At 41.2% G+C, this 22,397-nt stretch overlaps 1 protein-coding gene across 4 annotated transcripts in view; it reads left to right on the top strand.

The window, feature by feature from the left end:
- CUL4A (cullin 4A) overlaps window positions 1-22,397 on the top strand; it is a 123,588-nt gene that overhangs the window by 25,645 nt on the left and 75,546 nt on the right. For 3 of the 4 annotated variants that reach the window (XR_003857156.1, XM_029604661.1, XM_029604662.1), the window contains exons 6-9: window positions 3,393-3,466; window positions 10,549-10,711; window positions 11,611-11,700; window positions 19,010-19,092. Coding sequence is in view for 3 of the 4 variants with exons in the window: in XM_029604661.1 (XP_029460521.1) it covers window positions 3,393-3,466; window positions 10,549-10,711; window positions 11,611-11,700; window positions 19,010-19,092 (410 nt within the window). In the remaining variant the exon portion in view is untranslated. Of the gene's footprint in view, window positions 1-3,392; window positions 3,479-10,548; window positions 10,712-11,610; window positions 11,701-19,009; window positions 19,093-22,397 lie in introns of those variants that run through there. The other variant, XM_029604663.1, reaches the window with a different exon arrangement.

Below are 22,397 nucleotides of genomic sequence, written 5' to 3'. Positions count from 1 at the left end.
TAAGAAACAGTTAAATTCTTGAATTTCTCAATGTTCCTCTGGATGTCTTCATGGCATCTCCCATGCAACTTTCTGCAGAAGAGATAAGCAGTGGAGGGTGTTATCAAGACTCCTCAGCCTGCGGGCTGTAGTCCCAGTACCCAGGTCTCAAGAAAATATGGGCCAATATTCCATTTACTTCATTGTGCCAAAGAAGAAAGGCTCCTATCGCTCCATCCTAGATCTCAAGGAAATCAACCGTCATTTCCGAGTGACTCAATTCCACATGGAAACGTTACGCTCAGTGATAATGGCAGTACCGTAGGGGGAATTTCTGACATCACTGGATTTGTAAGAAGCATACCTTCATATTCCCATCCGACTAGAGCATCAGCCGTTTCTACATTTCGCTATATTGGGGCAACACTTTCAGTTCCAGACACTACCTTTTGGTCTGGCCAGCATGCCCAGAACCTTTTCCAAAGTTGTGGTGGTTGTGGCAGTGTTAAGAAAAGATGGCATTCTGGTTCACTAGTACTTGGACGATTGGCTGATTCATGCCAAGAGCCTGGAAGGGAGCCTTCAGGTATCAAGCAAGGTGATCTCCTTATTGCAGGAACTATGCTGGGTGGTGAACTTGGCCAAGAGCAAGCAGCAGCCCTCCTAAACATGGAGTGCCTAGTTGTTTGCTTCGACACGAAGCAAGGCAGAGTCTGCTTACCAGAGAGCTGCATTCAGAAGCTAATGGTGCAGGTGTGATTGACAGAATCAGTGCGCCTGACTGTGTGGTTCCATGGGCGAGGGCGCATAAGAGTCCTCTTCAGCACGCCCTGCTGGCTCGTTGGAGTCCTCCGTCTCAAGACTATTTGATTCAGTTTCATCTTCCGGTGAAAATCAGCATACTGTTGCAGTGGTGGCTGCAAACACAATATCTAAAGAAAGGGGTTTCCCTGCGGTCACCAGTCTGGCTAGTACTCATGACAGATGCGAGCCTCCAGGATTGGGTGGCCACTGTCAGGAGTTGATGGCGCAAGGGCACTGAAGTACAGAAGAGTCTCCTTGGAGAATCAATTGCCTGGAAGCCCGGGCCATCTGGTTGGCATGCTTAAGATTTGTGGATCGATTGCAGGGTTGAGCAGTCCGGATAATGTTGGACAATGCCATGATGGTGGCTTACATCAATCACCAGGGAGGAACTAAGAGCCAGCCAGAGTCGCAGGAAATAGCCCAACTCTTTGAATGGGTGTACGTGCATCTTCAGGTGACTTTAGCCTCCCACATTGTAGGAAAAGACCATGTAAGAGCCAATTTTCTCAGGAGACAGTCTGGACCCAGGAGAATGGGAATTGTCAAAAGAGCCGTTCCAGCTCATAGTGGACCACTGGGGTCTCCTGTATCTAGACCTTCTGGCGACATCTCACAGTGCGAAGGTTTCTCGCTTCTTCAGTCATAGGAAGAGACCAAAAGTCCTTGGGCATCAATGCCCTTGTACAGGAGTGGCTTGTGGGCAGAATCATTCAGAGGATTGAGAGTTACACAGGGATGGTACTTCTGGTGGCACCAGATTGGCCCAAGAGGCCGTGGTATGCAGATCTGCAGAGGCTCCTGGTGGATCCTCCGTCCTGATTACAGGTTTACAGGGATCTGCTGTGACAGGGCCCTTTTCTTCACGAAGATCCATCTCGATTTTGTCTTACAGTATGACCCTTGAGAGGGCTCGGATGGTGAAGCGTGGGTATTCCACTGTGGTGATTGCCACCTTGCTGTGAGCAAGAAAATTCTCCACTTCCTTAGCCTATGTGCAGGTTTGGTGAGTGTTTGAGGCTTGGTGTGAGGATCCTCTCTCGTTTTGGTTAGGATCCCATTCATTCTGAAGTTTTTACAGAATGGATTGAAAAAGGGGTTGGCCCTTAATTGATTGAAAGTACAGGTGGCGGTTCTCAGCTGTTTTCGAGGTCAGGTGAATGGTGAACTCTTTTCTGCTCATCCAGATGTGGCTCGCTTCTTAAAAGATGTGATGCATAGTCGTCCTCCCCTGCGGTAGCCAGTACCACTGTATTAAGGAGGTAGTCACAGCTGTGTATATGGAAGCTGAGCGGCCGTTGCTAAGTGAGGTTAGGGTTAATTCCACTAGGGCTTAGGTAGTGTCATGGGCAGAGATTAGATTGTCTCCCATCGAGATTTGCCGAGCTGAGATGTGGTCCTCCTTACACACCTTTTCCAGGCATTATCGCCTGGATGTGCAGGCCCGGGAGGGTGCGGCCTTCACACGTGCGTTTTTGAGTGGACTTCGGATAGCCTCCCACCCTGTTTGGAAGTAGCTTTGGTATATCCCACTGGTTCTGGATCTACCTGTCTAAATGCTAAGAAATTAGAAATTACTACTTGCCTGATAATTTCCTTATATTTAGTACAGACAGGTGGATCCACCTTCTCGCCCTTGGCTGCCAAATGGTTGTGCTATGGTCCTGCATGGCTGAGTGTTCCAGGGAGTACTGATAAGAGTCAATCCAGTTCCTAGACTTGTGTTGATTACACTTCTTGTCTGAGCTCAGTGGTTTCCTATTGGCTGAGTATTGGTGTTTGTTAATAATCAAGTTTGTGTTAGCTTGTCCACAGCTGGCTTTGGCAGGGAATACTGGAAGGCTGATGTCTGTTCAGGGGTATATATACCGTGATGTCAGCTTTGCTCCGACTCCATCTGCTGGTAGAGGTGAATAACCCACTGTACCAAAGAAAAATAAATGATCAGGTAAGTAGTAATTTCTCCATGCATCAGGAATCCTGCAATCACGGGCCCTAAATCTGGTTGTCGCATAATAACTGAACTCCCTCTCTTCAGCAAGCCAGGTCCTCTCAGGAAGCTAAACCTGATCCAGGAGTTAAGCCCAGGTCCTTCAGCAGGCTGGCCACAGTCTTGTTGATTTTTAACCATGCTTTCCATAATACGTTTCATGAAGTCTTTTTTTTCTCTGGGTGTCTTATCTAGATTGTGTATTTCACAAAGCAGGGAGTATCTTTTATGTGTATCTGCACAGTATTGCATGTGTCTTAACAGAGCCAGAGAAATAATACTAGAAGTAGATGTTTTGTAAGTTGCTTGTAATATTGTGATTCATTTTTCTTAAGTTAATGTAGTGCCTCGACAGTGTTCCCCCATATCCATCTTTGCTTTATAAATACAAATTTTCATGTTTAGAAACCACCTGCTAGCATAAAGTCTTGAAAATCTATAAAGTAACTTTGATTTTGCTGTTGTCCTGATCAACACTTGAAAATATTAGGCAAACAGGTAGAAAACATATTACTGAATACTAGGAAGATCTGCCTGGTCAGCATAATAAACATTATGTAAATCAGCACATTTATTGTACATTCTTATATACAATTGTGTGTATGTGTTAAATCTACAGATCATGATTAGAAGCATTTTCTTGTTTTTGGATCGTACCTATGTACTTCAGAATTCAATGCTTCCATCCATATGGTAGGTTCCTGTGTAAGTACTCTGCCTAAACTAGTCTCAGTACTTGGATATTTTTGTTTGCTTTTTCAAGTGGTTTGGCTTTACATTCCATGTTTAGAATGCTGCTGCTTTTTTTTTTTATTATTATTTTAAACTTAGGACTCAAAGTATTCATGGGACATTTTGGGAAACATTGCTAGTTTTACTCATTATCTCTTTGTGGATCTCTCCCAGGGTTTTAACATACCCTGCTATCAATAGGCTCTTCTTAATTGTTTTAAACTGATAAAGGGAAGTACCACAACTGAGTTTAGGTGCGTTATCTGCTCCGAGATGACACAATCTATAATTGTGGTTAAGAGCAGATAATAGAACACAAGGTCAGAGAGGACTCCCCCCTTGCAGAACTGGTTGCAGGCCTGAGCAATAGTGAGTGACTTGAGCAGTATAATGGTTTTATCCTATTGAGGCAAGGCTCAGTTGCATAATATACAAAGGTGATTTTTTTTTTTTTTTGTGGCTGTTCAAAGCAAAAAAAAAAAAAAGAGGTAATAAGCAATGGAAAAAGCCAGACTACACAAATACAAGACAAAACTAACTTTATAAGACCATTTCTTTTTTTTAAGTTTGACTTGCAGAGATTCGTGTGGGGGTTTGGTCAAGGTGACAAATCCTAATGTAAGGCTGTTTTAAGTACTTAGAAAGTGTTACTAATGTTAACATCTTTATGCAAGGAGAACAGCCCCTAGTCTGTCCTAATGAGTTAAAAGCACCATCTTGACAAGCTTTTTATTGATTCTCTTAAACATCAGTCTCTCTTCACATTCTGTTCTTTCATAGCTGTATCCTCTACTTGGATGAGGCCTTGCTAAAGTTATGTGAGGTAGTATGTGCCAAAAGAATGCTCCGTAGAATCTATATGGTTAGAAATCCCGTGTGTGTCAGGTAAGAGAGTAGTGAAAGGGAGTATACTATCAACCACCTGACCAAAATGATCAGACAGCTCATGAAATGCTAAGACAAATCAGGAAGCTAACCAATTTGGCAGTGCAGTAATAATGGGAGCGTTCAATTACCCCAATATTGTCTGAGTAAAACTAACATCAGGACATGCCAGAGACATAAAATTCCTGGATGGAATAAATGACTGCTTCATGGAGCAATTGGTTCAGGAACCAACGAGAGAGGGAGCTATTTAGGATTTAATTCTTTGTCGAACGCAGGATTTGGTGAGAGAGGTAACGGTGGTGGGGCCACTTGGCAACAGTGATCATAGCATGATCAAATTTGAACTGACTGGAAAGGGGATATGTAAACATACAGCTCTAACACTAAATTGTCAAAGGGGAAACTGAAAGGTGCAGCTGCAAAGATTAAATGTACAACAGGCATAGACATTGTCTAAAAATACAATCTTAGAAACTCAGTCCAGATGTATTCCATGCATTAAGAAAGGAGGCAGGAAGGCCAAACTATTACCAGCATGGTTAAAAGGTGAGGTGAAAGAGGCTATTTTAGCCAAAAAAAAATCCTTAAAAAATTGGAAGAAGGATCTATCTGAAGAAAATTTGACATTACTTATGCTTTTTCCTATTAAGTAAAAAACATTGATAAAGCAGGCTAAGAGAGAATTTGAAATCAAGTTGGCCATAAGAGACAAAAAATCATAATAAAAACCTTTAAAAATATATCTGAAGCAAGAAACCTGTGAGGGAGTTGGTTGGACCGTTAGATGACCGAGAGGTTAAAGTTCTTAGGGAAGAGTCATTGCAGAAAGACTAAATGAATTCTTTGCTTCTGTGTTTACTAATGAGGATGTTGAGGAGATACCGGTTATGGGGATGAGTCAGATGAACTGAACCAAATCACTGTGAACCTGGAAGATATAGTAGGCCATATTGACAAACTAAAGAGTAGCAAATCACCTGGACCAGATGGTATGCACCCCAGGGTTCTAAAGAAACTCAAAAATGAAACTTGAGATCTATTAGTTAAAATTTGTAGCCTATTTAAAATCATCCATTGTACCTGAAGACTGGATGGTGGTCAATGTAACCCCAATATTTAAAAAGAGCTCCAAGGGCAATCTAGGAAACTATAGACCAGTGAGTGAGCCTGACTTCAGTGCTGGGAAAAATAGTGGAAACTATTCTCAAGATCAAAATCATAGAGCATATAGAAAGACATGATTTAATGGAGCACAGTCAACATGGATTTACCCAAGGGAAGTCTTGCCTAACAAATCTGCTTCATTTTTTTGAAGGGATTAATAAACATGTGGATAAAGGTGAACCAGTAGATGTAATAAATTTGGATTTTCAGAAAGTGACAAAGTTCCTCATGAGAGGCTTCTAAGTAAAGTAAAAATTCATGAGATAGGTGGCGATGTCCTTTCATGGATTATAAACTGGCTAAAAGACAGGAAACAGAGTAGGATTAAATGGATAATTTTCTCAGTGGAAAAGGGTAAACAGTGGAGTGCCTCAGGGATCTGTACTTGGACCGGTGCTTTTCAATATATTTATAAATCATCTGGAAAGGAATATGACGAGTGAGGCAATCAGATCTGCAGATGTTACAAAATTATTCAGAGTAGTTAAATCACAAGCGGATTGTGATAAATTGCAGGAGCACCTTGCGAGACTGGAAGATTGGGTATCTAAATGGCAGATAAAATTTAATGTGGATAAGTGCAAGGTGATGCATATAGGGAAAAATAACCCTTGCTGTAGTTACACAATGTTAGGTTCCATATTAAGAGCTGCCACCTAGGAAAGAGATCTAGGCATCATAGTGGATAACACATTGAAATTGTTGGCTCAGTGAGCTGCGGCAGTCAAAAGAAAAAAGCAAACAATATTAGGAAGGGAATGGTGAATAAAACGGAAAATGTCTTAATGCCTCTCTGTGTCCATGGTGAGACCGCACCTTGAGTACTGTGTACAGTTCTGGACGCAGCATCTCAAAAATGATATAGTTGTGGTGAAGGTACAGAGAAGGGCAATCAAAATGATAAAGGGGGTGGAACAACTCCCCTATAAGGAAAGGCTAAAGAGGTTAGGGTTATTCAGCTTGGAGAAGAGATGGCTGAGGCAGGATATGATAGAAGTCTTTAAAATCATGAGAGGTCTAGAATTGGGTAAATGTGAATTGGTTATTTACTTTTTCGTCTAATAGAAGGACTAGGGGGCACTCCATGAAGTTAGCAAGTAACACATTTAAGACTAATCGGAGAAAATTCATTTTTACTTGGTGCACAATTAAACTCTGGAATTTGTTGCCAGAGGATGTGGTTAGTGTAGCTAGGTATAAAAAAGGTTTGGATAAGTTCTTGGAGAAGTCCATTAACTGCTATTAATCAAGTTGACTTGGAGAATAGCCACTATTACTGGTATCAGTAGTATGGGATCTACTTAGTGTTTGGGTACTTGCCAGGTTCTTATGGCCTGGATTGGCCACTGTTTGAAACAGGATGCTGACTTGATGGACCCTTGGTCTGACCCATTATGGCAATTTCTTATGTTCTTAATTCTTAATGCCTTACCAACTGCTGTCAGCCTCTGTAAATATCCATTTTATCTTACTTGTCTTGATGCCGAATACATGCTAAAAAGAGGAGGTCCACTATAGATCCTTAAGGTATTCAGATTTCCGCCTTATTGAAATTTGAACGATGCCATTAACCTTATCTTTTGTGTCCTGTTGTATAACAGTTTCTAATCCATATGTTTATCTTTGGTACCATTAAGTCATTAATTTTATTACTGATGGAGGGGATTGTTCATGATCAACTTAAGGCATTGTGAAACCATTATTGAAGAAACAAATGCTGCATCCAACTGTTAAAAGACCATTTTAGACTTGTCTTTATGCTATTCTTCTTGGGTAGGGCAATGGAGAAAGTCATGGCATCCAACCGTTTAGATTATATTGATATTGTGGCATTGGATAAACTTTGATTGGGTTTTCCAGAATATTTTAACACTGAGATGGTTTTGTTAAACTTATGGATGATCTGAATCAAAGGAGATTGGGGGAAGAGTGTTACTATATTTTGGTTGATTGGTTGCAGGGAGCAGGTGTGGAAGGAACAGTTTACATCGCTTCTGCAGAGGGCAGTTGCAAGAAGTAATGATAGTTAAGAACATAAGAAATTGCCATGCTGGGTCAGACCAAGGGTCCATCAAGCCTAGCATCCTGTTTCCAACAAACCAGGTCACAAGAACCTCGCAAGTACCCAAACACCAAGAAAGTCCCATGTTACTGATGCAATTAATAACAATGGCTATTCCCTAAGTAAACTTGATTAATAGCAGTTAATGGACTTCTCTTCTAAGAACTTATCCAAACCTTTTTTGAACCCAGCTACACTATCTGCACTAACCAAGTAAAAAAGAATTTTCTCCAATTAGTCTTAAATGTGCTACTTGCTAATATCATGGAATGCCCCCTAGTCCTTCTATTATCTGAAAGTGTAAATAACCGATTCACATCTACTCGTTAAAGACCTCTCATGATTTTAAAGACCTCCTATCATATCCAAGCTCCAGATGAATGTGGATAAGCAAAGATAAATACCACCATGATTTTAAAATCATGTTAAACTGTTTCATGGCTCCATTTCAGCTCTCCATACGCAACATAGTTGTTTTGCTGGATTCTGTCTTAGCAAAATCAGTCTTTGACCATTTGCAGATGGTCCATCAACTAAGACTATTTGTCATAGAAAAATCTGACATTAGTTCACTTGTTGATATTGTCTAGGTTGGATTTTTGCAGGGTTGGGTTTTTGTTTTTGTTTTTTTTTGTTTGTTTAAATATACAAGCTTTGCCCCAGAGAACTTAACCAGTAGTTAAGAATACAGCAGCTAGAATTTTAGGGAGCTTGAGTATGAAGGACTGTATTTCTCCTTTCACTACATTTGTGTTGGCTCCCACAGGAGTCCCAGAGTAAATTCAAAATACTGATGACAGTGTTGAATCTAAACCTGGTCTGGGTCTGAGCTATCTCGCAGAGCATTTGTCTGCCTATGCTCCTTAAGTCACCCCAGGAGAATTACTTTGTGATGCCATCTTCCCGAGAGAGATATTTGCATAAAATAGGAAGAGACCATTTTCAGTCATTGGCCCAGATCTCTGGAACAGTCTCTCCAAGCCGTTGAGGTACCTAGAGCGTTTAATACTGCAAGGCAGTTAAGTTACTTTTCAGGAAGGGTGTACTGAAGGTTCAGATGGAGAAGGTGATCTTATATATCAGTAAGGAGAGTTAAGGGGGTAGTGTTAATGACTATTGTGTATTTTTTTTGGCTGTATATTAATTTGGCTAGTTATGTTTATTTTATATTGAAAATACATATTTGATCCTGTAAATCACTGAGCTGTAGGTTAATAGCAATTAATAAATGTAAAAGTAAATGTAAAATACTCATGTGCCAACTGTTCCCATTTGGTAATATGTTTCAAGTCCTAAGGTGACAAAGTGTTGACAAAGTGTTAGGTGATAGCTGAGGTGAAGGTGGCCAACACAAACTCAACTCTAAGAAAAGCAAAAAAGTCACAGGAGGTATCTGAAGTCAACAGGTCTAGGAAGCATAACCAAGCCAAGGTCAAAACCAGGAAGTCGGTCCTTCAGGAGTAGGCAACAGCTAGCAAGGAAGGTAGCAGGAGCCTCTGAAAGCAGACAGGAATCTAGGGAGATGGAGACAGGATCACCAAACCTAAGCCCAGGGAAGCTTGTTGTACCAGCAGGGAAGGGGTGCTGAAGCGGAAGTTGGAAGTTAAATCTGGCACCTATTGGTCCAATCTGATTAACCTTGATGGATATTTTCCTGATGCTTTGTCAGTAATTCACTCCAGAAGTCTCCAGGTTGTGATTGTTCAGTGCAGTTGTTCAAGACCAGTCAGATAGGGACTTTGTGTTTTATTTTGCTAATATTCTTGTAACATAGCTATTCCGAATTTTTCTTATAATGATTACATAAAAATCAAGAGTGTTATGTATTAACCAGTGTTTTGGCAAGGTCACAACTGGTTTCTAGGTTCATGTGTAGAGGTAACCCAGGGTAGATAGGTTCAATTCTATTTTATAATTTTAGTTTTTATCTTTCTAATGGCTGAAGACAGAAGATCAGAGTGCGGGTTCACGCAGCACTCATAGGCCTAGGTTTTCTAAGGAAGCCAAGCATTCAAGATATAGTGAAAATAAACTGCAGCTCCAAGACCAAGGAGATGTTTGTTCTACAGTTCCTGATATGATGGTGGAGATATAGCACATGCTGGTACTTTTGCTGCCCAGTGAAAAGATAGGTCACATCCTCCGGCAGACACATTGATGTCTTATCAGAAAACAGTACTTGGGAAGAGCCAATCAAACTGTACCAAATAAATCACCTTTTTGTCAAGCAAACTGACTGTATAACCAGAAGAAGAGCAACCAAACATCTGAAACTATTTAAATGTGAACCCCATCTTTATCTTGTTGGAGAATATCTTAATCCCAAGAGCTAGATAGGTGCCTAAAGAGCCGTGGCTCAAGGTCTGGCCATACCTTCTTTCCATCAACCAATGATACACTCCAATTCCTGATCTTATAGAATAAGGTCCTTGCTGTCAGTAATAAAGGAACAACTTAGGAGTGATTTGCGATTGACATCTGATATTTGTAATTGTATGTCACGTGTTCAAAAATGCTAGTAATGTAAAAACATTTCATTAACGATGCTTAAGGGCCGGATTTACTGAGCTTTTCTCCCATTGACACAGATTGGGAGAAAAACCTTTGTTAATTAGGCTCTAATTGTTGTATTTCAGATTAATTTTTTTTTTAAAACATTTCTTGGAGACCGTTCTTTTCCAAAGATACATTGAATGCTAGAACTTTGGTTATTTAAATTCATATCTATTTGGACCAGTAGAGTGGGGGGTTGTTTTTGTCTTTTCTTTTTTATTAGATCTATAGATATGAGAGCCAAGTTAAACCTACTATCTCGTGAGAAAAATATACATATTATATAGAGCTAGGAAGTGCTTTCAGTCTGCCCTATATTCTTTATAATAGCACATGAGAGAGATATATAATAGATACTCTTCACTGTTTCTAACAGGGATATGGGTTTGGAGCTCTTTAGAAGCCATGTTATCAGTGATAGGATGGTGGACAGCAAAACAATAGCTGGAATCCTCCTGCTGATTGAGAGAGAGCGCAGCGGGGAGGCTGTGGACAGGAGCTTGTTGAGGAGTCTGCTCAGTATGCTGTCTGACTTACAAGTAAGTGTCCTAAACACCTTACACATGGGAGCATTCCTGTTGATTTAAACTCCTCAGTGTCTACGTTGCATTTTTATGCGAAATTGTGTGCCTGGAAAATCAGTTTGTCAGTATTGATCACAATCATACAGGAGTAAGTTCGGATTTGCTTTGTAATCCACTGCCTTAACAAGGGATTAAAATTGCAGCACCGTATGATTATTTCTCCCCCCCCCCCCCCCCCCCCCACGGTTCCAATGAACATTTGAATTTATAGTCTTCTGTCTTATTCTTCGAATGCATAAAGTAATTACAGCATGAATGAAAAATTTTCATTCATTTTCTAAAATAAGTCTCCCCCACCTCTGCATAAACAAAAAACATCCAGGCATTCTCCCAATCCCTAAAACCTTCACCACCTGCCCCCCCATCCTCAAGCCTCTTATCCCAATTCTTCAGGCTTCATGGCACAGGAGCGATCCCCAGTGGAGCTAACGCCACTGGCGTAGGAGAGTCCTTGGCGTTGGCAGACCTGCGGATAGTATAAAAAAAATAAAATCAAACCAATCGTACAAAGAAAAAATCCAGGTCAGAAAGTGTATCGACACAACTGTCTCACAAAAATACACTTCAGTTCTAAATGTTTAAATCTTAAAGCACAAGACGTTTCTTTAAATTTAAAAGGGCACTCATAAAACTGTGCGCTTACTTTGTCAATACAACGTTTCTTCCACTTTACTGGTCATATGTAATCATTGGTCCCAGCAATAATTTAATAATGCTCATAAAAAATGAATACGTCCCATGTAAATGCTTTAAACTCCATGCAGAACTTATTCATGCTTCTATATGAGCATAATAAAAAAAAAAAAAAAAAAAAAAAGTCTAGCAACTTTATATGTATCTTATTCCTTACCTAGGTTTACAAAGACTCGTTTGAACAAAAGTTTTTGGAAGAAACAAATCACCTGTATGCTGCAGAAGGTCAAAGATTAATGCAGGAAAGAGAGGTAAACCTAAAGTATAATTGAACATCCTAAGAATTACCTTGCTTGCTGCTTGTTTTACTTATTGACCTTATTACACCTACATACCACAGAATGAGACAATTCTTAGATAAACAAAGTGGCTCAATTTGGGTCTCCACAATTATCTTATAGATTTGTTGTCAATAATTCTAAAAAAAAATGTTCTGTTTTGACAACCATTTTTTCCCGTCGATACCAGGGCTGAATTAGCCATGCTGTCATGGGAACTGTCAATCAGGCCCGGGAGGCGGAGCTTCAGTGATGTCAGAGCTTTGCTCTGAGGCTGTGCGTGAGTTCCCGCGCTGGATTAGACTCTCCGCAGTCTGTTTTTCCGCGCGTGGGATCGCACGCGGAGCTTCAGACCACCTCAGCTCTGAAAAAGAAAAACGTCCAAAGATGAAGGAACACGGTAGGACAGATGGGGGACGGCCCTCGGGCTTCAAACCGTGCCCCCGCGGCGAAGTCATGTCCATCATGGATGGACATGACAGATGTTATCGGTGTCTGGGCCCAGACCACCTGATTCAGACCTGTCTGCAGTGTGGCAAAATGTCCCCTAGAGCATGTCAGCATCATGAAAAAATGACACCACTGACAGGGCTCCTATCCTCCACCCTCTGAGGCCCGATCTTCCCCGGGACCGGACGCCCCCGCAGATGTGTCGTTGGAACCGGCAGCCTCCCAGTTGGGCGAGAAAAGACAGAAGAAGCCCAAGCACGACGGGCCTCGAGGCAGAGACCTCAAGAATGCATACACTCATATTCCAATGCATCCTTCCTCCTGGCAATACCTGTCTTTCCAAGTCAACAGCCAGCACTTCCTATACAAGGTACTCCCCTTTGGTCTCTCAACAGCACCTCGTGTGTTCACCAAGTACATGGCAGTGGTGGTGGCATTTCTCAGACAAAAAGGCATAATCATATTCCCTTATCTCGACGATTGGCTAATTGTGGCTTCAACCCCAACAACGCTCCGCCAACACCTCCACGACACAATAACTTGCCTCAACAAATTGGGTCTAGTAGTCAATTACCAGAAATCCCACATGCAACCATCTCAACGGCTTCAATTCATAGGGGCCTGCCTGGACACAGTCAAACACAGAGGTTTTTCTGCCACAGGACAGAAGGTCCACCATGCGCCAACTTTTTCGACGTCTCAAGTTCACCCCATTCCCATCCGCCCGTCAGGTATTAACCATCAGGCGCCGGCGAGTGGGGAGGCCACCCTCCATCCTGGGCCCCCGCTAGAACTAAACACCAAACTGAATGGCAGAGGGAAAAAAAGATACAGAACCAACAGCAGGAGGTGAGGGAAATGAATGACTGCGATGCGATGTGTGACCACGCCCCCCCCTGACATCACTGGGAGCCCCGGCGACGGTTGAAGAGTGCCTCACCATCAGGCGCCGTGCGTCGCGCGCCGAAGGGGCGCAACAAAGGGGCTCTCCCCTTTGTGCAACCCTTGTTCTTCTAAAAAATCTTTTATATTTTTCTGTAATTTAACCTTTATTCCAATTCTTTACCTTTTTCTTTTCGCTTGTTAACAATTTTAATTAGAAATGTTCATTGTATTAGACTATGGAAATTTATTTCCTGCTATTCTGTTTAATGTAAACCGGTATGATTTACATCGGATCAAGAATGTCGGTATATAAAAATTAAAAATAAATAAATATGGAAGCATCAATCCACACAGTGTCCAATACACGTCTCCATATGAGGCAGATTCAGTGGGATCTCAAGAGTCAATAGAAACAACATTCACAGCCGTTGACATACAAAATGCGCTTAACGGCAGCCATGGTCCAAGAACCGGACTGGTGGCTTCAATGCTCAACTCTCACCAAGGGCGCCCTGTTTGTCCTGCTCCCGCACCATGCAGTACTCACTAGGAATGCCTCCCGCAAAGGATGGGGAGCGCACCTCAACCAACTACAAACTCAAGGTCAATGGACCACACAAGAGCAGTCCTACCAAATCAAGTTCCTGGAATTACGGTTGATACGATACGCCCTCAGAACCTTTGTTTTCTCACCTCCAGGGTCACCGGGTAATGGTGTATAGACAATCAAGTAGCCACGTTCTACATCAACAAACAAGGAGGATCAGGCTCCTGGATTCTATGCAAAGAAGCCCTCGCCATCTTCAAGTGGGCCAACAGGCACTCCATTCAGTTACAAGCAACTTATCTACCCGGCATCGCCAACACTCAAGCGGACAAATTGAGTCGAGTGTTCCACCCACATGAATGTTCTCTCCATCACGAAGTGGCGGAGACCCTCGATAGACCTCTTTGCCACCGAATTCAACCGGAAGGTGGCTCGCTTTTGCTCCGTGTGGCCCAGACCCTGCAGGGACACCCAGGATGCTTTTCTCATACCATGGACAGAACTGCTGATGTATGTGTTTTCCACCGATTCCGCTCATCACACATACTCTACAGAAGTGCATGCAGGACGGGGCTCAACTAATTCTGGTGGCACCCGCATGGCCTCGACAACCATGGCACACACATTTTCTGCAGCTTTCAGAAGATGCACTGCTACAGCTACAGAGACCTCCTGTCTCAGGAGCAGGGAACTCTGTTCCACCCGCTACACTCGTCCCTGCATCTAACAGCTTGGAGATTGAACGGGTCTTTTTATCTGAGCAAGGTTTCTCCATCACAGTCCAGGACATGATATTGGAATCCCGGAAACCATCCACCAGACGCAGTTATCAATTCAAATGGCAGAGATATGCGACATGATGTGGCTCCAAAGGTTTAGACCCGCTCACCTGTGCACCTGACAAGTTATTAGACTATTTACACACCTTGTATACTGCAGGGTTTGCCACTGCCTCAGTCAGAGTTCACCTCAGTGCGATTGCTGCCTTCCATAGGCTCTATGAAGGCCAACCGATTTCACTACACCTGTCCGTCTCTAGATTCATGAGGGGTCTAGTCCATCTTCAACCGCCAGTCTCCAAGCCTCCAGTACCCTGGAATCTCAACTTGGTTCTGAAACAACTAATGTTACCACCATTTGAGCCAATGGACTCGGCACATATTAAATTCCTTACTTGGAAAGTAGTGTTTTTAACAGCGGTTACTTCGGCTTGACGAGTAAGTGAATTACAGGCATTAGTACATTATAGCCCATATCCCCAATTTTACCATCATGAGGTTCTTCTACGTACTCATCCAACTTTTCTACCGAAAGTTATCTCCCAATTCCATCTCAACCAGTCCATTGAACTCCCAACGTTTTGTCCAAAGCCTCATCGCAACGAACGGGAGAAATTACTGCACACCTTAGACTGTAAAAGAGCATTGGCTTACTATAAGCAACGAACCAACTCGCAGACCAGACCTTCACGGCTCTTTGTCTCCTTCCACCCCAATGCTCTGGGTCTTCCAGTAGCCAAAAGTACTATTTCAAGCTGAATAACAGTGTATTCAATTCTGCTATGAAAAACGACAGTGCAAATTGTCTTCCCAACCCACAGCTCATCAAACATGTGCGGTGCCAACCTCATTGGCTCATCTTTGACACTTAGCGCCACTGGACATCTGCAAGGCTGCCATGTGGGCATCTCTTAATATTTTCACTTCCCATTACTGTCTGAATCAACAAACTGCGAAAGATGCCAAACTGGGAAGAATTCTTCTACAAACCTTATCCACAGAGTAGACTGTCACTCACTTTCATCACACTTCAGGGACATCTGAGACTAACAACTTTTACTCAGTGTGATGTGGACTCCCATGACAGCATGGCTAATTCAGCCCTGCTATCGATGGGGGAAAAAGCAAGTTTGCTTACCGTAAACGGTGTTTCCGTAGATAGCAGGATGAATTAGCCATGCTGACCCCCCACCTCCCTGAACAGTCGACTCTGCCTTACGACCATGCTTGCTTAATCACAGACTGAGGAGAGTCGATTCCAGCACGGGAACTCACGCGCAGCCTCAGAGCAAAGCTTTGACATCACTTTGAAGCTTCATCTCCCGGGCCTGATTGACCGTTCCCATGACAGCATGACTAATTCAACAGGCTAAAGGTGTTACTATGGGGGGGGGGTCTCAATGGCTCCTAACATTGCCAACCTGTATGTGGGTGATTTTGAGGCACAATAAAACATAAAATTATGGAAATGATACATTGATATCATCTTGTTGTGGGCAGGGAACCGGGAGGAGTTAGCTAAATGTTTTATGTTGCTTAATACTAGAGATGTTAATCTTCAATTTTCCTATGTGGCTGATTCTAGGCGGGTCAGCTTTCTAGATATATGAATCTTTTATGAAGATACTAAATGTAAATTTTCTATCTACCACAAGCCTACCAACTGGAGCACCTTGCTTCATTTGGCAAGTTGTCATGTTCTCAAGCTTCGACAATTTACATACAGAACAATTTCTAAGATTGCGGCAATTGTGCACCACTGCTGAAGAATACACAATTAAAGCTAATGGCATAAGATAATGCTTTGTTGAAAGGGGTTAACCATGAGACATCGTCCATCGAGCATTCAAGAGATGTAGATGTGCCAATAGAGACTTATTACAACCTCAACAGCACGAACAATCAGCCATCTAAAATTTGTGTTCTTTCTTTATAGCCCATTCACATGGACGGTTAATCAAAGCACTTCAAAACGTTGGATATTTTAAAGTTACAATAATTTTTTTTCAAGATGTACCCATCTTTGCTTTGACACGAGCTCCCAACTGCAGAAAAAATTAGTTAAATCTCACTTTATAATAGATTTACAGAATGTTGAGGCAGTTACACTAATTGGTCACTTTCCATATGGGCGCTGCTCAGTTTGTCCGCAATCTTTCAGCTGTGACCAACTCTAGTTTCCTGAACGACAGCCATTCCATTTGAGATCATTGACTTCCATAGGAGTAATTTACATCATTTGGTGTTCCTGTTCACAGGCAAAATGGGTCGCTCAAACGTTTGGGTCCAGGAACACATTAGCTGTATTAGAAGGGGCAAAATTGACGCAACATTAGTATTTCCATTGGATGGAAGCTATCATTCTTGATGAACTCACTTATTCGATGTTGAAAAAAAATCAGCCAACTGTTGGAGGTGGTTTTTCCAAGTTTCTTTTGAAAAAGGAATAAGGTTATATTTGTACTTGGAACACTTGTACTCCTCTAGGTCTAAACAGAGAGATTGAATGGGCTGCTTTTGGTAGATTTGCTTTTTGCTGTACAACACAATTGGCGCACAATTAATGTTATAATGCCTCTGTATCGCTCCATGGTGAGACCACACCTTGAATACTGTGTACAATTCTGCTCGCCGCATCTCAAAAAAGATATAATTGCAATGGAGAAGGTACAGAGAAGGGCTACCAAAATGATAAGGGGAATGGAACAGCTCCCCTATGAGGAAAGGCTGAAGAGGTTAGGACTGTTCCTCTTGGAGAAGAGACGGCTGAGGGGGGATATGATAGAGGTGTTTAAAACCATGAGAGGTCTAGAACGGGTAGATGTGAATCGGTTATTTACTCTTTCAGATAATAGACTAGGGGGCACTCCATGAAGTTAGCATGGGGCACATTTAAAACTAATCGGAGAAAGTTCTTTTTTACTCAACGCACAATTAAACTCTGGAATTTGTTGCCAGAGGATGTGGTTAGTGCAGTTAGTATAGCTGTGTTTAAAAAAGGATTGGATAAGTTCTTGGAGGAGAAGTCCATTACTTCATATTAATTAAGTTCACTTAGAGAATAGTCACTGCCATTAGCAATGGTTACATGGAATAGACTTAGTTTTTGGGTACTTGCCAGGTTCTTATGGCCTGGATTGGCCTCTGTTGGAAACAGGATGCTGGGCTTGATGGACCCTTGGTCTGACCCAGTATGGCATGTTCTTATGTAACATCTTTGCTTCAGATTTGAAGCTTCTCCACCTAAAAATTTCTTCTAAAACAATATAAGGTGAATTTTTAAGACCTGCGTGCGGGAACATGTCTGCGCGTATACCCACTAAAATCAGCTATACGCGAGCATGTGTGTAACCTCTTTCGCGTAAGTGGAAGGGGGATTTTAGTAGTTATGCCCCCGACGGTTCATTGCCAGCTCCCCCCAGTAAAGGAGAGGGCTTCCTAAACCCCCTAGCTAACTTGCCTCCCTTTTACTCTATTAGCCCCTGACCCTTAAAACCCCGCTGACTAGCCCAGTTTTTTTTTAATTTCATGACCTGCACGCCGTCCATAGCAGAGGTAACTCTCATGCCCCGTCCAGACCACACCCTCTTCCCCTTTTATGAATAGAATTTTTACTTGCGTGCCAGGAGATACACGGGTACCCAGGTGCCTCTTAAAATCCATGTGGCACCCGGTGGGCCGATTCACGCATGTATCTCCTGGCTTTGGCGCACGTAGTGCTTTTAAAATTCACCCGTATGACTCTTTGGCCACAGTCGACTCAATAAAAAAAAGTTTTTCAATGAATCTGGACGATTATAACATCCGGGGGAGAGGTATTTTAAGTTTGAAGTTTCCTTTGTGATTGACCCTTTCTTATGATTAGTCTGTTTTAAAAGGGGAGGGACGTATATGATAAGTGTGACTGCCATATTGTTCAACAAGGAGTGAGATGGACGTCTGATTTTAAATAGATAGTAGACCCCCTGATGCAGGTGAAATAACGCTAAAACGCTGCAGCATTGGGTCTTTCAGTGGGTCGTGCAAGATCAGGGCACTAATTTCGTTAAGCCTGCAGGCTACATTTTCACACTGCGCATGTTATAAAATCGTGCGTGCATGGACACGCGCCGGGTAGCGTTACGCCCATCGACACGCGAGCGTATGTATTTAAACATCTTCCCCTTTATTTATTTAACTTGTACTGGTATGTATTTTATTTTAGTATGCATCATTATGCATGTATGATTGTTTACCTGCTGCAAACCATAGAGCCTATAGATTTTTAAAAAGAAATAAATATTTTCCCATCACATTCACATTCTTTCATTCTCTTGCTGTTGTACTGCTCCTCTGGCTTGCTTATTGTTCCTAGCCGTCTTCCTTTGCCTCTCCCTATTCTTTGTTTAGGTAATGGTCACCAACACAAAGTTTGAGTTTTACATAATATACCTCTGCTTACCAGCTTGAAATTTGGCTATTTCAGACATCATTATTTGTGGAGGATGCTGGTATGCGTCACCTGCCACTTAATAGGAATTTAATATTTTTTTTTTATTAGCCAACCTCTTTTTACAATTACGTGTTATGTTTTTTGCTCTAATGACTAAAATGTGTGAGCTTTTATTTATTTATTTTACAGGTGCCAGAGTACCTTCATCATGTTAACAAACGTTTAGAAGAAGAAGGAGACAGAGTAATTACTTATTTAGACCATAGCACACAGTAAGTACTGTTTATGGTGTTTATCTTTAAATGATCAGTTTCTAAAGGGTCGTATTGTGATTTTCACTAAACCACTGTTCTTGATGACTCTTCATTATGACTTTTTGCAGACTGCAAAAGGCTGTCTTGTCTAATTTGTTTAGGGTATATTACGATTCAAGAATGGGTTCAAACGAAACTCTTATTTTCATATCTGGCACCTATTTTTTAATTTGACACTTTCTGGTCTAATATATTTGCATGTGTGAGCTATTTTGCTTTTTATATATATTTATTTGGTAGCCCAAATTGCATCATGTTTGTATTACATAGTTAAGGAATTCTTAACTATGATCTTGCTGTGATTTGATGTATGTTTTATTATTTGTGGGTATTGTCAACAATGAAATAAAATATTTTAAGGTTAAAATGTCCATCCTCTTCCATTTTAAGACTGTCAGCAGCTACAAACTCTGGTCTTTGGGTGCTACCAGTAGACTTGCTTTTAAGAAGAATCAAAATGTAAATGGAGTATAAACCAATTTGCTTGCAATTACTCTATTCTTCTGAATAATTATTGCAAATATACTGAGAATCGGATCTGTTTATGACACTTGTTATCTGTGGTCTATGTGATGTTTCCATTTCCTTTTGGTGTATTATGCAGCTGTGGTCCTAATGAATAACTTGATGGCAATATGTAAGACAACACCTTCCATTTATTAGATTTTACTTGGAACATTTCATATTTTCATAGTATAAACATCTAGAAAGCTTTTTACCTTGAAATGAGAATATGGGTATAACATCTTTAGTAAATGTTTCACAAGGTCAAGTTTAAATTGCAGTCATTAAGTTGCATATCATTTTAACTACCAGAAGGTGGGGCTGTTGTGAATTGTATTAGACCAGTCCTGCATATGTCTGGTATTTTGGTAAAACATCCATGCTCATTCAGCTTATGAGTGTATATATTAGACCAGGATTTCTGTGCACACTTTGGATGAATTGTGAGGCACCAGACCAAAAGCAATGTGCTTCAGAATCCTCAAATGTGCTTATAGCTTTTGAGGAGAAAACTCACAAGTAAATCAAAACCAATTTTCTTAGAAACTTTATACAACATCAAGGTCAGTTTGCTGGGCTTCTGATCAGTGCTGACACATCCACTAAATAGAATCTTTCTTCCAATCTGCTGTCAAATGACAATTCTGTTGAGATGGTGTGAGCACACTGATTAAGAGCTTGCCACCTAAAAGTAGAAATATGAAATTGAAACCAAATGTTATAGCCAAGTAACCTGTTTCAGAACGGACTATGATACAACAAAGTTATTTTCTGACGCAGGCTGATAATCATCAGGTGGGAGTTCAAAAACAAACATCTGGTCTTAAATGGCAGATTTGAGTGGAAATTTTGTTTCTGCTATACTGATGCTTAGGGGTGTGCAGGCCAAAAATGTTTGTCATGTTTCATGTCATTCGGGGCACATTTTCCCCCAATTTTTTTAGATTTTGTAAATAGTGCACACTATTGGGAATAATGAGCACTAAAAATAATACAATATTTTTGGGTTTATCTTCTATTTATTTTTTCCTATCGTTTTGTTTTGAAAACATGAAACAGACAATGTTGTTTCCAATGAATGAATATCCCTAATAATATAGTGATTAAAATGTGAAGTATGAACTGAAAATGTTCTACTCATGGGTCACTTGATTGGATCAGTCACACTGCAGAGCTCCTCCTCACCGTTTTCTATTCTATATCATTTCAGAAATTAAGTTGTTCCTTTTTCTCTTAATCAGACTTTTCCTTGTTCTTGTTTTTACAATGTGATTAATGTTATAAATATTTATTATTCCAATGAACCACATTTTTAGTAACAAAATTTGTAAAGCTTTCTGATTTCTGGTTCAGTCATAAAGCACAGACCCCAGGAAAAGAGGCTAAAACTTTCATAGGGATATATAAAATACTTCAGATTAATTTTGGTGTGGCATTTTTTTAATTTTCATCCAGCATTATTTATTAATTTTACTTGTATATAAGGACTACAGTAACCTGCAACAAGAGAGAGAATATTTTGCAACAGAGCCGGTCTGGTGTTTTGGTGGCTGTGCTATGTACTGCCATGTGGAAGGTCCCCCGATTCAATCCCTGAATCTGGGGTTGGCTGGAACTGCTGTGGGGAAAGCATTCATGCATTCTTTGGGGAATGTAAGGGATAAATAGTCTTACATGGTTTATCGGACTTTTAAATCAAATAAAATAAGGTCCAAGTTCATATAAAGAGAGCAGAATGTGAGGTGAATGTTTTATTGTAGCAGCATAAAATATATAGTGGTTTTATATTTGGTAGATATTAAGTTTCTGGTTTAGCAGAGTAAATCATTCTTGTTACAAAGGTTAAGAAAACTCAATGTTAACTTCTCAAAAGCATTGCCAGTTAAAATGCCCTGTTTAATGTAGTAATTTAGCTAGTTTATTAGCTGATTCTTTCATGGAAAATCAGTGTCCTGCTTTAGCATGGAGAGTAGCCAGCTGGTCCTCCAGCAAAGAAACAACCCGTTAACACCACCATCTCAGGGCAGCAGACTTAAAGTGCTTACAGATGCCTCTGCTATGCAGGCAAAGGACGGAGTGAAGATAGCTTGGTTTGCCAGGGCTTACATAAGGATAAAATCGGCAAGTACTCCAAAATTAATGGACAGGGATGGGCTGGGTTGAGGAATTCGGTGCCCAGTGTTGAAGCTTAAGCTTCGTAAAAAGCCTTTAGTGCATGGTCCACGGGTCGAAGTTTGCATGAACTGCAGCAAGCAGTGCGGTGCAGTACTGACTCTGTCCAAAGTTTCTTTCTTTTCTCAGAACTTCATGCATATGCATAGGATCGAAAAGTTGATATTGATTGGATGTTACCATAATCCACTGGCATAGGATTGGTGGGGTTCCAATACGACTTCGTCTTAGCTGGTACGTATATCCATATTCTCATGGAAATGATGGCATGAACCAGAAGACATTTGGCGAACAATAGTGAGTCTCCTGACTCAATACAAAGTTTGAGGTCACAAACTCAGCAAGTTGCTGTCCAGCAGTACCAGCAAAATTGTAAAGTGAAGACAGATTGCTCAATATGAAGAACAATATCGGCTGCTTCTCCTCGATACAGTTTTCACAGGCATTCACATTAAAACTGCAATGGCCATCACATGAGTTGACTTCCATTTTGTGTTGCTCAAGCCGGCAAAGTTTGGTTCAATTGCACACTCCTTATTAAGGTGGCTAGCTTGTCCCTACAGTAAGGGAATCATAGTTATCAATAA

This window comes from Rhinatrema bivittatum, chromosome 5 (genome assembly GCF_901001135.1).
Source record: "Rhinatrema bivittatum chromosome 5, aRhiBiv1.1, whole genome shotgun sequence".
Taxonomy (NCBI): Eukaryota; Metazoa; Chordata; class Amphibia; order Gymnophiona; family Rhinatrematidae; genus Rhinatrema; species Rhinatrema bivittatum.
The sequence above is the reverse complement of the archived record's forward strand: the minus strand, read 5'-3'. Positions and strand labels throughout refer to the sequence as shown.